At 35.3% G+C, this 17693-nt stretch overlaps 1 protein-coding gene across 1 annotated transcript in view; it reads right to left on the minus strand.

The window, feature by feature from the left end:
- Positions 1-17693, minus strand: part of pdzrn4.L (PDZ domain containing ring finger 4 L homeolog) — a 66989-nt gene that overhangs the window by 11544 nt on the left and 37752 nt on the right. Inside the window, exons 2-5 of the mRNA XM_018252534.2 lie at positions 15323-15576; positions 14095-14197; positions 5136-5234; positions 2377-2439 (exon numbers count right to left, since the gene is read on the minus strand). Of these exons, the coding sequence (XP_018108023.1) occupies positions 2377-2439; positions 5136-5234; positions 14095-14197; positions 15323-15576 (519 nt within the window). The remainder of the gene's footprint in view (positions 1-2376; positions 2440-5135; positions 5235-14094; positions 14198-15322; positions 15577-17693) is intronic.

Raw genomic sequence — 17693 nt, forward strand, 5'->3', positions numbered from 1 at the left:
TGATGACACTTTCCACAATATGACCTAACACAGAGATACCATAATTCATGAATCAAAGGTCTAGGGATCAAGTACTGTACATACAGAAAAGGGTCTAATTATCATAATAAACATCCCAAGAGTTTAGTTAGACTCATCTTCTCTTTGTGAAAAAGTCCTCTACATGCATCATTTTTGTAATTACAACCATTCCATTGCAAGGGCCATTTATTTTCAGATTCTCTCTTGTCAGTGCAGTTTTTTTTCTACCTAAATTTACATTTAAGATCTGCTCCCTTCATGAATGTGCTTGAGTCAAGTGTGTGTCATTTGAATGTTAAAAGTTCTAATACATACTCATGCGGCTGCTAGAAATTACGTTTCTGTTGACATCTGGAATGTCTATGTCTATGATACGTGCAAGTGATATATGAAGTTCTGTAAACTACCCACAATGCAATAGGAGCTGCTTATGGGATTGACTGGATAGCTGGCAGACACCCAGAGTTTGCTATACAGATTTGGATAGTTAAATGGGAATGCACACCCGGTCATAAACATCTATTTGCTGGGCTGCAAAAGTATGAAGCCAGTTTACTGCAGTCATGAAACAAACTATGCGTGTTTTGCAGACGGTATAGGATATTGAAAAAGACAGATGGCGAAAGTGAAGTAAAGATGCAGAGGTAACATTTTAAGATAGAGACAAAGAAAATCTGAGGGAATTAAATAAGGAAAGAGGGTGATAATATATAAGAGACATAGGCTCCACCTGCTCCCCCCTCTATCCTGATGGACCTATTTAGTTTTCACCAATGTAGCCTCTGTGATGTCTGACCCCACCCCCAATAGCATCACAATAGGAAAAATGTGCTTTCCACTACTCTCCACAAACATGAACTCAGTTTTCCTGACCTTAGCAGCATCATGGGCAAAAACAAAAGTTGAAGATACAAATGAACAAGAATGAACAAGGAACAAGTACATTGATATATGGGAATAAAGCATATAGAAGAAATGAAGATGATGAGAGTAAACAAGATGGCAAGATTTGAGAACAGCACAAAGCTATGGTTCAACAAAAGCCTTTTCATTTAGTAGGTTGTCTTCTTAATCCATATACTGTACCTCTGACAAATGTTATAGATGTTTGCTTAGTTGTCTGTTCTTGCCTGTATGAGTGATTCCATTTCTGTTGTTTCTATCACCACATCAGAGCAATGTCTCCAATCACTGTTTCTGGCCATGCTATTCTATCAGACTTTCACACTTTGTGCCACACAGGGAGATGGACAAATATATACGAAGCTTGAAAACTTGTGTTATTTAAGATCAGCTTTGGAACAGACAGCTATCTTATAGTTCCACTTTCTCTCAAAAGATTACTGATTCTCAAAGCTGATACCAGCACAAAAATGCAATTGAATTTTGCCAAGCCATTGTAATGTGGGGAAAAAGTACAGAACTGTCACATTTTCAATAAATACATTTAGAATTGACTTTCTCTTAAAACCAACTTAAGTTGCAAACAATGTTTATTTAGATGATTTACATGATTCCTTTGTTCATGAACGTTGTCTCTACATCCCATTAAACAGAAGCATGCTCTAGATGCTGAACAGTCTTGTATTACAAGTTTAAGGGGCAGATTTATTAAGGTATGAATGGTAAATTTGAATTATTGATTTGTTTGTGTCAAAACTCACAAATTTGAATTTAAAAGCACCAACTCAAATGTAATTTCGAATGTGAAATTTATCCCACCTCGACCATGGTAACAGTTGTAAATCAAATATTCGCCACATAAAACCTGCCAAGCTCCTTTACAAGTCAATGACAGAGGTCTGTTGAACCATTTGAATATGTTAATTACCTTCCTGACATTCAAGTGTTATTTTACTTGATTCGAATTCAATTTGAATTTGATTTGAATTTTCAGGTAGGGACTATTTGATCAAATATTAGACTTCAAGTTTTTTTTTTTTATAAATAACCTTCTATTCGTATTGTGATAACATTTTAATTTATTAGAGTAAAAAAAATTCACATAAATTCAAAATTTGACCTTTGATTAATAACCCCCTAAGTATTTTATATGAACCAGAATATGAAATGGTATAAAATCTGATCTTACAAATCAACTAGAGCTTAAGCAGTAAGAAAATCAGCATAGGAAACAATTAGCTGTCATGGACTGTTACCAAAACACTAGAGGAGAGTGTCATCTGCAATTCCATTCACAAATCTATTTGCCTAAATCTAAGCAGTGAAAATTCGAAGTAATTTGCAAATAGTTTGGAAGGCTAGCAGTCACCATGACTATTGTTTTGAAGAGTATGAAAACTTGCTTTAATAGATATTTAAACTAGAAATATCAGCTGTTTATCAAATACATACTTGTAAAATTCTATCTCCTTCTCTGATTCGCCCGTCTCTTGCTGCAGTACCATTAGGGTCAACCTAAATGAGAAAATAGCAACATTATTGTAAGGAGAGAAACAAGTGGACTGTCAGTTTAAATGACAAATCTCATTCGTCAGTCACTGCAGGTACAGAATTTAGGGCTAAACAATGGCAGCTATTTACACTCAGCATAAATGTACTTTGCATTAGGAAGATTATATTCAGAAATTATATGAAGGGTTGTTGGTTATGTATTAGAATCTGTAACAACAGAACTGATGTTTGGGAAAGATAGTGAATAGCAGTAACCTTTTTAGGCTACTGCCAAATATGTCAACTGTTGCCTAGAGAAACTAGTTACAATATTCTCAGCAGCAACCTACTCTTGTCTTGTATGACCACGCTCTGCCCTTCTTCTGTGATAGTCAGTAATTGCAGCTAGTGCCAAATCAATATACTGTACGTAGGTTAAAGACCACTGGTATTAAATATTCTAACCTTTAACTTCATTTAGTGGCATTTATTTTTAGAATGCAGTGCATAACAATGATTACTTTCACATAACTTCTCAATGAAATATTAAAAAAATTATATAATATCTGGGTTTTACTAACTAAGAAAAGTTTCCATAGGATAAACCTAGCATTCATCTTTTGATGGATTCTAAATCATTTTTGTAACCTCTTGCCAAGGGAATTGTATTGAACCTCATCAGCTTTTACTTGCTGAGCTTTTTCTCATAATGACTATTTGAGGTTTTGAAGAATATTCTTAATTATATTTGCTTTTGTGTTTTTTGCTGTGTTTTTGTAACTTCATAAGTCTCCTGTTTCAGTGCACTATAAATTGAATTTTAAATTTGGCCAGAAAGAGAGCAAGGCTACTGAATCTATTCTTTATAGTTGGTCGTTCGATTTCTAAAAGATACTAACAATGTTTTGCTAATGTGCATCGCTTCCAAGTTTGCAGGTTCGGGTTTATCCGGGTTAATCACTGGCCGACGCGACATTCAAACATTAAAAGAGCCGGATATGGGGAAATAATTGCATATGAAAAGGTATTTTTATAAGTTCCTGTGTGAATTCTTCTGTGTATTCCTGTTGTTACTGATCTTGCCTGTCCCAGGTTTTCATCCTGTCTTCTGCCTGTCCTGATTATTGCAGTTTTTACTACTCTCTTGGATTCTGATTAGGGATGTAGCGAACAGTTCGCCTGCGAACTTGTTCGCGCGAACTTCGACCGTTCGCGTCCGCCTAATGTTCGCGAACGTTTGGGAACGTTCGCAATTTGAGTTCGCGACCATTCGACCGCTAAAATCGAACGATTTCCATTCGTTCGACCGATTTCCATTCGTTCGAACGATTAAAATCCCTCGACCGTTCGATTCGAATGAAAATCCTTTGATCGAACGATGAAAATCCTTCAAACGTTCGAATCGAACGAAAAATCCTTCGAACGTTCGAATCGAACGATTTAGCGGGTGTTCGAAGTTCGCGAACTGTTCGAGAACCGTTTGCATTTTTTGCCGGTGTTCGCGAACGGCGTTCGCGAACACCAAAACGGCAGTTCGCTACATCCCTAATTCTGATATTGTACTGTGATTCTGGTGTGTTTGACCTGGCCTACGACCCTGACTATTCCTACATCTTCTGTATCTGTACCATATTGACTGATTGTTACCGACCCAGCCTGGCTTGACTACGTTTTTTGTTTCCCATTCTATAACACCAGACTTGGTTCCCTTGCTTGTTTAGAACTTTCTCCTTGGTTATCCCACAATAAGACCTGGCAGCACCTGAGTAGCAGAGGGCTCCACCTAAATCCAAAGGCAGCTGCTAACGGCAGAAGAGTGGGCCGAGACCGGAACCTTGGGGTTAGTTCTTGGTTTGGGATATCCTGCATTAGTATAGTGTAGTGTAGTCAAAACAGACAATAATCTGGACAGAGAATCAAAAACAGGCAGGATCAGTAACAACAGGAATACACAGAAGAAAGCACACAGGAACTTATAAAGAGACCTTTTCGTTGTGAAATAATTTCTTCATAGCTGGCTCTTTAAATATTTGAATTTCGTGTCAGCCGATGACGGCACTTTCCGGATAAAGCGCAGAACAAGATGGACACAGCTGGCGTCCCTGCACCCCCACTAGACAACCAGGATGAGTTGTTACACAATGCTAGTTTGGCTGCATCATATAGTTTGGGTTGAAAAAAGACAATGGTCTGTTCAACCCATTAGTGTATCTTATCTCATGACCAGACACAATGCAAAAAAAACCTCTTTTTGCCAACTGTGCCCTTTCTCTGCACGTATATATAAATATGCTCATACACACACATACATACAAACATACACTGGGTTTGTTCATGTATGTAAAAAGAATATATCCCATTATTTGTCTATTACCCATTTGCTTTTGCAGTTGAACAGCAGTTCCTGACTAGAAATAACACATATCTGCTGGCCTGAGAGTAAAGCATACACATTACATTCCTCAGGGGTTTGTACTATTCTTTCTCATTCTTCAATTAAAGTTGGTGGGAAATTTGACTAACAGTGATATTAAAATTGGGACAATGGTAGCAGTACCATACTATAAGTTTAGAAGTTCATTCTTAACATATATTTGCATGTCTATTTATACTCTCCTATGTGACTTTTCCATATAATTACAATTTAAGATTTTGTGCTACCTTGACCTTTTTCTTCCGCACTGTGACTTTTCATATTGACAAAGAGAATCTCTCCTTACCTCACCGACATATATGCCAGTATCTTCTTCATCATCTGTTCTGTAGCAGACTGTAAGGCCCAGTCTATCCTGACTGTTAAGTCGGCACAACTCAATCTCCTAGAGCAGAATCAACAACAGCAAATTTCAGTTAAGTTATAAAATGCAGAGGTATCTAGTATCTGATTGTGTTTATAAAGCTTTTTTAGGTTTAACCAACCTTCAACAAATTTGTTTTGGTTAAAAAATATACAATGTACTCATTTTCTTGATACACAAATATGTGGTACGTTATACAAAGCAAAATTGTATTATATTCTAAACTAAACAATGTTCCAACATATGCCTTGGTAAGAATAATGGAGAATCAAAGTGTGCAATTATTGATGACAATGCTAATGTAAAGAGATTAAAATAAAAGGTGCTGGGGTCTTTGCTTTCTCCACTTACAGCCATGCATAACTAACTGTAATAGGAAAACATTTGCCCTGCAACTGAGTGAATGAAGCATGGAATAGAATAGTGGCAGAGCAGGTTTCCATAGCAGCCAGATTGCACTATATACTATTCCAAAGCCTCTTCAAATCTCTTATAGAAACACTCAAGTGTGCCTGGACCTGTCTCTGAAAAGTAGATGCCAATTTGGGGCACAAAGTACATTGCTCTTTACAAGTTCTTTGATAATAATGTTCCAAGATGTTCTTATTGCAGTACAATCTAGAGTAGAACACAGAAAGCTTTAGCATACAATCCATTTACTTTCATAGCTTGTTCCTTTCTACTAAAGTAACGGAAAATAACAATCATTCAAAACTACTCAATAACTACTAATAATACTTGAAAAATACAAGGAGTAAATAAATGAACATTGCAGTATTTAATTTCATCAGGGGTAAAATGAGTTTTTGTTTTTTATTTGATGTGGTTTCCAGATTATTTAAAGGAGACATATAGAATAAGTAAAAAAACCCTCATCTTGCAGTTAATAATGAATTATATATTGTGTTGGTTTTACTTTGTGCTAAAAATGAATACTGTCTTTAAATACAGCACCTTAATTGGAGCTTTCTATAGAATTGCTACAGTTTCTATCCATGTTTCAAATGAGGGGTGGACATGTCCTATCAGTCCAGACCAGAAGAACACTAGAAGGTGGATAGCCAGTCACAGCCCTGCATTCACACACTCACAGACTTCCCTACCCTATCAGGTCAACCTAGCTGGTTGGTTCCTATCCTACAGTTCAGTGTGCTAAAGGCCGACAACTCCCCTGCCCAGCCTGGGAAAGAAGGCAGCAGGAATTGGACCCGATGGTTGAGACTAGTAGGGTTTTGCAAAAAAAAAATAATTATTTTAATCTGACTGAAACACTACTTTTTAAAGCACTATAATTTTATCATTCTATATATAAAAGAGTATAATGCACTGGATCATTTATGTTTATCTCACAATATGTCTCAGTACATCTCCCATGTGAAATTCAGGGTCCTGCTCACCACAGCAACTAAGCATTTAAAGAGGTGAGGGCCTACATTTTATTACAAGTAACAAAATGTTTTCTGTTTAATTGGCATCATGCATCCCAGAAAGGTTAATATGTGAAGTTTCAAGACTAACTGCAAAATAGAAAAAAGATCATTTAAGAATTGGCTCAGAATACATAATACTCAAAGTTATTTTAAAGATGACAATTTACTGTAAAAAACTGTAGTGTTTAACCCTACTACATAAGATGACAATAGAACTATACTGTAATCAACTGTCTATTGAATAATCAGAAACAAAAACTGTCCTATGCACTTGCTGGGTCACCCTTCCATTTATTTGTCTTACTACTAAAAAAAATAAAAAATTCTTGTAGAGGACATAGTGAATTATTATACTACTGATGAATTATTTCCACGCATTTGTTATTCTTAAAAGTACTGCATTCTCTAATTGTTAAACAATTTCTATGTCGCATCTGCTATCATCTATCACATAAAGGGATATCATTGGGGAGAATCAAAAATATGTAACATGCAAAAAGATTTGATTACTGGCTTCAGTACCATTCTAGCATCAATACAGATATGTATGCTAATTTGTAATGTCCTATTCAAACAATATAGAAAAATAAATATGATCTAGATGTTTTGGAGGCTGTAATGGTAATGGTACATGGGACATTTACATTGATAATCCATGCAGGGAGGGTCACAATGATGTGAATGCCATTCTCTACCATTTCCTGTTCAATTTAGTTCTGCTGTTCCCAAACATATGCCAGAGGGTGCTTAATGATTTCTATCAGAAAAATGTTATATGTATACAAACAGTACCATTTATATAAAGTAATCTAACTACAGTTTGTATAGTAAAATAGAAATACTGCGGTTTCAATTTGTACATTTTACATAGGATAATAATATCAACATTTTTCACAAGTGAGACTGGGTGTTGTCCTGTCAGTTAGTAAACCCAGATGCAACTCTACCACTTCACAGTCGGCAATAAAGGGAAATGGCTTAGCTTTCATGGCTCACAGAGCCAAAATAAATGCACACAGTATACAATTATATGTATATATAAAATAAATATGAAGAGACCACACCCTGAAAAAATACGTTAATTTAAACACAATCCAGATGTTTAATGTTTCTTTTTGTTTCATTTTATTCAAATTGTCTACAACTATTTAAGCCTCAATATCATATGCCTTTGTAATAGCAAACAGTTGCAATGTATGATAAAAACTGACAAAACCCAATAAATAATGTTACAAAAATGATATCAACATTTTTAAAACTTTCCTGGTCAGTGGGTATGAGTGCATTGCCAGAATTAATTAATGAATGCCTCTTGGTTAGTGATTACAACCAAAAACTGTTCATTGGTTGAAAAACTTTGGCCGTGGTTAACTGCACCATTAACAGATAGACTCCCATATGTAATAAAAAAGCACTAAGTTTAATATGTTTTCTTTCCATTAGACAGGAGGAATTCATAAAAACTGGAGGGTAGAGTATCTATTTAAGAACAACAAATACTGGCATACAGTATATATGATCCTTGAAACTTGAAGAGATTTATACACATTAGTGGCAACATTGCTTTCCATGCCCCACCATAAGCATCTTTTTAAATAGATTACAGTTAATGTTAATGCTTTCTCCTTTAAAATGGATGATGGGAATTGTTGTGCCATGGTGCATCTGTAAAGTTGCCTCATACGTATGTAAAGTGTCTCCATCTGATCAATTCAACTGGGCATCCATAAGTAATTCTAGAAATCATATCTTGTTTTTCTAAAGTGGAGCCAAACATACTGAGAAATGTAACTTTTTACTGATATATTAAATTATTACATATTTTATTCTGTTAACTGTTACATTTTGATGTTACTTAGGGGCACATTTACTTAGTTCGAGAAAAGGAATAGAATAAAAAAAAGTTTGAATTTCGAATGATTTTTTTTGGCTACTTCGACCATCGAATTGGCTACTTCGACCTTCGACTACGACTTCAAATCGAACGTTTCGAACTAAAAATTATTCGACTATTCGACCATTCGATAATTAAAGTACTGTCTCTTTAAAAAAAACTTCGACCCCCTACTTCGCCATCTAAAACCTACCGAACCTCAACGTTAGCCTATGGGGAAGGTCCCCATAGGCTTTGTAAGCTTTTTTTGGTCGAAGAAAAATCATCGATCGATGGATTAAAATCCTCGAATCGAACGATTCGAAGGATTTAATCGTTTGATCGAAGGATTTTTCATCTGATCGTTCAATCGAACGAATTGCGGTAAATCCTTCGACTTCGATATTCAAACTCGAAGGATTTAACTTCGACCCTATGTAAATCTGCCCCCCAATGTCTCATACAATGCCCTTATAGAGAAATGTATTGCAAGAGATTACTGATGGCATTCATCTAAAAGAAGCTAAGGCCTTAAAAAAGTGTCTGGAAAAAAAACAGTAAACAAGTGGATTGCAATCACAAACAAAATTGAATTCCCAACTGTCTCCTCACTTATCAGTGATGGCAGACTGAGAATGCCATGACTTTTCAGAGAGAAAAAGGAGCGGACAAATCCGAATTGATGTCAGACTCGCCTAAAGAGATATGGTTGATAGTTTAGGAAGAAAAAGCATTTGTGTTTATCAATTCCATGTGTTAGATAAAGATAATGTGCCAGGGTAGTGGGACTTCAGCATGTATTCTTTCTCAATCATTTTCTCTATTGGTATATCAGATAATGAGCTTTAGCAATGGTAAATGTAGCTCTTAAGATGACAGGAAAAATGGATTGAAATGAACTTTTGTTTATATCAACATTATATTCATAGGCTTTCATGAATTGAATCCATGTGATATATACTGTATATATATGTATTTTTCCAACATGTCACCAGCCTGTGCTGTGTGCTTTGATTTTTAGTACAGTATCTACTATCAAAAGATCAGCATGCAAATGAAATTACCTTACTCTGTGTATTTTGTATGTTAGACAGCTGTTTTACTGGTGTCTGAAAACATTGGTATACAAAAACAAAGGGTACTTAAACACAACTTATAGTTGAAACTCACAAAAGTAATAATGTGGTCCAGGTGTACCAGCCCCAGACCCTCATGGGAGTGGACAAACCATAACGATGCAGAAAAGAAATAGGCAGTGGGCACCCTGAAGATCCATAAACAGGCCATCAAAAAAAAGTAAAAGAGTAAAAACATCTTCATTGATACCATCATTTCTACAGCCTTACATGTTTCGTGCCTGCAAGGCACTTAATCATAGGCTAGTCTATGATTAAGTAAACCATGGTTAAGTGCCTTTCAGGCACAAAATGCATTAGGTTGTACAAATGATGGTAGAAATAAAGATTTTTTATTACTCTTTTACTCCTTTCTTGATGGACATCTTCACAGTGCCCATTTCATTTTTTTCCCCTTAAAACTTGGATGGTCACATTGAAAGGTGATGATTAGATATGCTATACTTTAAGATTCAAGTTGTCCACAGTGGGAAGACATGGGCAAACCGTTCCCACATTTTATTGCCATTAGAGAACTGTCAAACTGCAAAGTTGATAAAGCTCAACGTTAAACATTGGGCCGCAACTTAAAACATTTTCTGTGTGTCTGCTATGTGTCCTAATTGTAATTGTATTACAAGGCCTGTTTGTGGGATTTTCAGAAATGCAAATGTTTGACCTTCCAGTATTTTAATAATGAAGCTGGCCATATTGGGTAAGAACCTTGCTACATGACCAGATTATTGGCACTGTGGGAATGATTAGATAACATGGGGTCTACAAACCTGACCAGTGGAGGAATGCTCATTTCACTTGGTTGGATTGGTGTATCTGAATGACCCTGAGTAGATACATGTTTGTCCTACATGGTCAGTATGTATCGCTTATGACCAGATTTAATCAGATGAAGGTTCGACTGTCCAACCAGGGAGAGAAAAAAGGACTCACTGATTTCTTTGAAATGCTAGTGGGTATATTCAAGATAGGCAGTTCAGTATTTGGTTGCTGCTGGAGTAGAAAATATAAATAGACTTATCATCATTCTAACCTAATTGCAGTAAAGTCTGTAGGAAGCACAAAGTATAAAGATTTTAAAAGAATATACTGTATAGTCACATGTATATGGCATCCTAGACATCCCTTTTATTGCTTTAGCAAAGTCTGTTTGGCAAAGAGACAATATTAAGGTAATCCCTAACAATAACATTTAAGAGACATCAAATAAATGTTTATTTACTATAGGCAAGTCTCGGTGGATCTCCTTTATTTGATTTTCAGCTTTACTAAAGGAAGATTCAGGCATTTCTCTTTGTCAAATGATTAAGTGTCTCTTTGTACACATATATTCCTTTATGAATAAAAGAAAGTGGTTAAAGTGAATGTAGAGAATATTTACTGTAGCATTATAATGATTCTCTTGGCATTTTATGTGCAAATGTCAAATCTTTGCCAAACCTGATATGTTGCTAAAGGTCTCATAACTTGCTGTTTAAATTCAAAGAGCATAATAAATGCTAAAAAGACACTGAGATCCAATATTCTGAAGAATAAGTTTAAAACAAATCTGATATCTGATATTTTCAAGAATGATTTTAAAACATATGAGACTTAACTTTTGGTCACGGTGGACACAATTTGACTGCTGGTAATGGAAAAAAACTACCAGTTTGCAAATGACAAAATGAACAATCATCACCCAGACCCATTGTTGTAATAAAATGGAAGATCTGTACAATATGTGTTTTGAGAGTATACACATATATACATATGCACAGGCACATTTAGTCAATGAAAAAGCATACTGATGAAGAATACAAAAGTTTTCTAGTGCTTTATAATATTCAACATCGTGGAGGAAAAGCAAAAGATGAAAATTAGTGGGCACACTCCACGGGGCACATTTACTAAGGGTTGAATATTGAGGGTTAATAAACCCTCAAATTCGACCCTTGAAGTAAAATCCTACAAATTTGAAAATCGAATTCGAAGGATTTACCGCAAATCCTACGATCGATCGAAGGAAAAATCGTTCGATTCGAAGGAACGATTCGAAGGATTTTAATCGATCGATCAAAGGATTTTTCTCCGATCAAAAAAACCTTAGAAAAGTAATGGGGAAGGTCCCCATAGGCTAACATTGTACCTCGGTAGGTTTAAACTGGCGTATTTAGTCAATTTTATTTTATTTTTTAAAGAGACTTTTACTTCGAATCGTTCGAATCGAAGTCGTAGTCGAAGGTCATAGTAGCCCATTCGATGGTCGAAGTACCCAAAAAAATACTTTGAAATTCTAAGTTTTTTTACTTCGAATCCTTCACTCTAGCTTAGTAAATGTGCCCCCACATGTCAAACAATTAACCAACATTCAGTGATTTCCTTTCCTTCAAAGTCAAAGACCAGCCACAGTGTAAACTATGAGAATGAACATTCGGGATACAATTGGTAGCCATGGTAACCAGAAAGTGGCCTAGGTATTCTATATCAAAGGGCAACACCACAAATAGTGATATCAGAATATTAAAACATATGAAAAAGCAAAAAATAAACCATAGAAACTAGACCCAAAAAAGAAAATGTCAAAACATTGTAGACAGAAACAACTTTGCATAAGTAGTGAAAAAAACTCAAATTTTTTAAATGCAGTATTATTAATTCATCAATGCAAATTGTACTTGCTGATGGCACAAAAACAATTTTAAATGTTGGCAAAGAGGACATCTTTGCAAAGGGGACACAGTATTTGCTTTGGGAAAAATTGTTCTTTTAATGACATTTATTTAATTCCCACAAATTTGACAAGAGAAAAATGTCATAAGCAGGTAAAGGTACAGTTATAGTTTGCAGCAAAGGTCTGTATCGCTGTTTCAAAGGGTATAAGCATTTTTCCACCTGCAGTACAATGTCACCAAAGAAAAATTCTTATTTTTTTCACCAGAGTACAAAACTCCAACTCCAACCGGAAACAATATTTGTACCCAGCTACAGTTAGCTTAAGCTTTGAAATTGGGAGCATAGAGAGTTTTATTGTAACTATTCTCACATAGCTAGTTTCTTCTATTTTTAAGACCAACTAGTTTGTGTGGGCACGTCATTAATGACACCTGCCAGAATAGACATTGTCTATCTAACCTAAATCCTGGATCACAGAAGATCATTTGCTCATGTGCTCTTAGTCAAAAAAAGATTAAGGGGCAGATTTATCAAAGTATAAAATTAGGTCACCCAAGAATATTTCACCCACTTTATATGCATTCCTAAGGAATTCTTAGAAGCATATTTATCAATGGGTGAAAGTTAGAGTTCACCATTTGATAAATACACTTCTAAAAATCCCATAGTAGCTTCTCTATGAGTGTTGTGTTCTTAGTGTGGTAGGTCCTACTTCTTTATTGTTGGGATCACTTGAGGAGAGAAGATGAGTGTCATGAGTAGCTCTCTACTTTGTATTGCAACAAGGATTTTACCACAAATAACAGGACTAAGTGGTATAGTTGAATCAAATGTGCTTCCATGGGTGTTATATTTTGTGTTGTAGTAGCAAAGCAGCTGTCAGAATGGATGAGGCCTTATGCTGTTTTACAAGCAGTATATAGAATTATGGCAGATGCTGACATTTCATTCTTTGCCTTAGGTAATACAATAACACTGACCAACCCTGACAATTTACATAAGCATACAGCTGTCACATGCAATTGTGCTGCAGACTTTGCTTGTGTTTCTTTTTGTGGCTGAACACTGTGAGATCAATTAAAAACACAGTGAGATCAGTTAAAACTTTGTATTTCTGCGATTTCTCTGTATCTACTGGTGACATAGGTTGAATACAGTTGCAAAACATTTTCTAAACACTGACTACAAAATGTAAATTGTGACAGCTCACAAAACAAGCTATAAAGAGTTAAGAAAATGAACACTGGTTTAAGACTTAGAAATCTCAGCAAAATGAAGGGACCCATTAATTTTCATGATACATTATATGGGGCAACTATATACATTTCCACAGCTCATTTCATACACAAATCTACATAAAAATTAATACATTATTAAGCTTGCAACAACACACATTTGTTGTTCTTGGGTTTTTAAGCTTTCGGTTTTGTTACTTTCCAAGATCTGAATACACAATGTGGATTGACTCCTAGCACCCCTGTAATGAAAAGAAAGCTTTCTATGTTTGATTACCCATGTTTACACTACTTGCAAATCAGAGTGCCAATTAAGTCTGTGTCTTCATAAGCTACAAAAAAACAAAACAAACTTAAATATCTAGATTGCAGAAAATCATTATACAATGGAGTCCCATAATAAATAATTTGGTTTGTTTTGACACAAACAGAAATGCACTGGGAACTGAGTGATTATTCATGGCAAATAATATATGTAAACATCATAATTAATGAGTTTTTCCTGTGGCTGGTGACAAATAGATGCCATCAAGCGCAATAAAAAAAAACTGATCTCACCTCATACTCAAAGTCTTCTGTTCTGTCCCCATCAGTAGGCAGGCTGGAAAGATACTCATTACCTTCATAAAATTCATGCTCCATCGGATGAAGAGAATGGCAGCTATATGGGAGAAATTGGTGCAAGAAGGGCAGATGAGACAATGTTCTTTTTTTTAATTAAAATATGACAAACTTATCTGTTGCTTTCTCGTTTCAAGAGGTTAGGATGGGTTGCTAATCTAAAGAAACACAGAACAAAAGGATATGTTTCTTTTCATTTTCTGCTCACTTGGAGTAGTCATTTTCATAGCTTAAATTGGATGCCATGCAATGATCTGTGTACCAAATCAAAAGAAATCCAGCGATACATTTATAACAAAGGGCTGCAAATGTTTTGCCAGCTACAGGATTCTAGTTTGTCCTTTCAGAAACTTAGCCCTTTCACTAATGAAGTCAGCTGCTACATTTTTATTTTGTAATTCGTTACAAATGTGGGTACAATAACTATAATATACAGACAGGAATACTTTAAAAATGTATTCAAAATAATTTGCCTTAATGTTTACAGCCTTTCTGCACTGCATTATAATGATCCTTATTTTTGTCCTCATCTTTAAGAAGATATGTCTGCCTGAGCTCACCATGGTGTCTAGAGGGTAAAGGCTTACAGTATTATTCATTTCATTATGAATCTGAAACAAGTTTTAGTCCTATTAAATGTCCCTCACAACACAGAACATGATTCTTTTGATAGGAAAAAGCTGCATGAAGTGTATCCTGATTCTTTGGCACAGCTGTAACCTGAATATAGACCTCTTTATTCTGTGATTCATGTAATGTGAGCATGTAATACCACCTCTTGCTGTTTGCACTGGCAGGATACAGCGCAGAAAAATTCAAAGACACCATTCAGGGTTGTTTCATTTTGTCCTCTGTGTGTGATATTAACTCTACATTTAAAATATAGTCTGCAGTATAAATTCTGGTTGGTATCACAGTAGATAGCACTGCTGCCTTGCAGCAATGGGGCTCGAGGTTTAATTCCAGCCAGGGCAGTATCTATTAGGAATTTGAATATTGTTCTTGTGCTTGTGTGTTCTTTCTATGGGCACTCTAGTCTAGTTCTCCCATTCCAAAAACATACAGGATAATTGGCTTCACTGGAGTCATGTCTGTAAAGCTTTGTGAAATATGTTGTTGCTATACACATAATGATAATAACTGATGATAATATATATTATAATACCTGTCGGAAAGCAAGAAAGGACAAATATCAGGAACTGGCGGAGTGGATGGTCTGAGTTTTGCTAAAGCCATGATGTGCTCAAAGGTAATGTCTGTCTGGGTGCTGACATTCACCAGCTGAACTTCCTGTAAGCTTCCTTGGGCTCTGTTTATAGGGGCTTTCCTTAAAACCTGGACCATGATTGGCTCTTTAGCATTACGAAAGGCTTCAACTGCTTCTTCATGGGTAGCTTTTAAAATATCCTTTCCATTGACCTAATAAAAAATAAAGTATACATATTAGTGACAAAAAAAACCTATTAGGAATGTAATGTAGTAAAATAAGAAAAGTGTATCTAATTCTAGTAACCCCATAGTAATTAGTAGTTAGTTTTTACTGGTATAGCTCAGTTAGAATAAAAAGTGCAAATATCTGATTGGTTACTCTGACTTACAGTACTGAAGCAACATTTGCCGCCCTAGGGTACAATATAATCTATTTAATAACTTCTGTAATATAATAACTTTAATATAATCTGTACAAATAACTTCTATGCTCTTATAAGGTGAGACACTTGGGTTCAGATTAGTTTAAACACTTTAATAGTCATACCAATTAGTATTGTTGGGCAATCAAGAACTACATAAAAAGTAAAAGCACTGATAATGTTATTTGAAAAAGTTAATTAAAAATGCTTTTGAATTCACAAGGGGCTCCTCAAGATGAAAGAATTCGGATGATCAAATAGTGTCAGAAGTTTCACAGTCAATAAGAAAAAGGTCTATATGCCAAATTAATTAACATTTTCATGAAAGCTCCAGTATACTTTCATGTGTGAACGTACAGTGTGTCTACATTTCCTTCAAAACAGAGATATCCAGAAACAGGAACTGGAAAAATCGGACCCAATAATAAGCCGCAGAAGTGACTTTCCCAGATCTGAAGTCAGAAAAGAGGAAAGACAGAAGGGCTAATGGAATAGACAAGTTATGAAGGTTTTTTTTCTTCAGAAAAATGAAATGTCCTTTGTTATTAGCAGTAATATACAGAGGACTTTTGGCATGAAGGACACGCAGCAAGTTTTCAAACTTTTGCAAAATGAAAGAAAATGTTATTTCAATATATATATATATATATATATATATATATATATATATATATATATATATATATATATAGTATATAAATGCCATTTTTAAAGTAGTTTTACAGTTATTTGTCACCATACTTGCTTTTAAAGTGATTGTCTGGCTCTTTCTATGCATGAGATAACATTTGCTATATTCTAACAAGAGCCAGAAGCAGCAGTGCAGAAAGGGAAAAGCAAAAACACGCTTGCAGTTGCAACATTTGTAAACATTCCTATACATTTTCCAGAAGTACATAAATTAATATAGATAATAAACGATATTATTTACTTTATTGCAAATGTTGTGCCCATTGAGTCTAAACACAAAAGCAACAGTGATCAGCAACACACATACTAAGGAACTATGATAATCATATTTTTATAAATATCAATGGACCAAAATAATTTGTATAAAGCCAACCTAACCTTAGAAACAAATGCAATCTTCTTGACAATGCCTGGGCTAATTAGCTTGTCAAAGCTTAATAACAGAGTTGATCTTATGTATAAAATCATACATGTTTTATGCATAAAAACATCATGAGGGTTTGTGATTATGAACAACATAAGATAAAAGTGCACACTCTAGGATTGCTTGCATAAAAAATATCAGGCTTGTTTGCCTGTCTTTATATATATAAATATTTAAGTAAGCATGCAAATAGCATCAGGTCCAAGTCAGTGGTTCTTCTACCGTGGGACTGATAGCTACAGGTAAGGGGGAAAAATCAGTGGAAAGGGAGTAAAGGCCAATCAGGGTGAAGTTGAGCATGAATGTTTCATTGAAGATCACTGAACACCAGAACTGTGTTTTCATTTCTGTTACTTTGTTATGTGCTAAGAATGGCCCAACCAAATCTTTGACTGCAGAAAGTCTGTAGGTGATAACTATATGAATGGATTTCTGGTATATTGTCACTGTAGGTTTTCCTTAAAAAGTTATGCTGGTATAAAATGCTGCACATGCCCTTATGCCATTATAACTGTAATGTGTATTAAAAGAGTATGGAGGTTTTGTAATAAAAGGCACTAAATTTGCCCAGAGGCAGTTACCCATAGCAATCGATCAGCAGGTAGCATTTACTGGTCACCTGTTTAAAAGCAAACATCTTATTGGTTGCTATCAGTTACTGCTCCTGGGCAAAACTTAGTGGGGGTCATTTATCAACACTGGGCAAATTTGCCCATGGGCAGTAACCAATGGTAACCAATCAAATTGCTGCATTCATTGTTCTACTTGCAGCTGGCTTTAAAAAGTTAATC

This window comes from Xenopus laevis, chromosome 3L, assembly GCF_017654675.1.
Source record: "Xenopus laevis strain J_2021 chromosome 3L, Xenopus_laevis_v10.1, whole genome shotgun sequence".
In the NCBI taxonomy this organism is placed as follows: Eukaryota; Metazoa; Chordata; class Amphibia; order Anura; family Pipidae; genus Xenopus; species Xenopus laevis.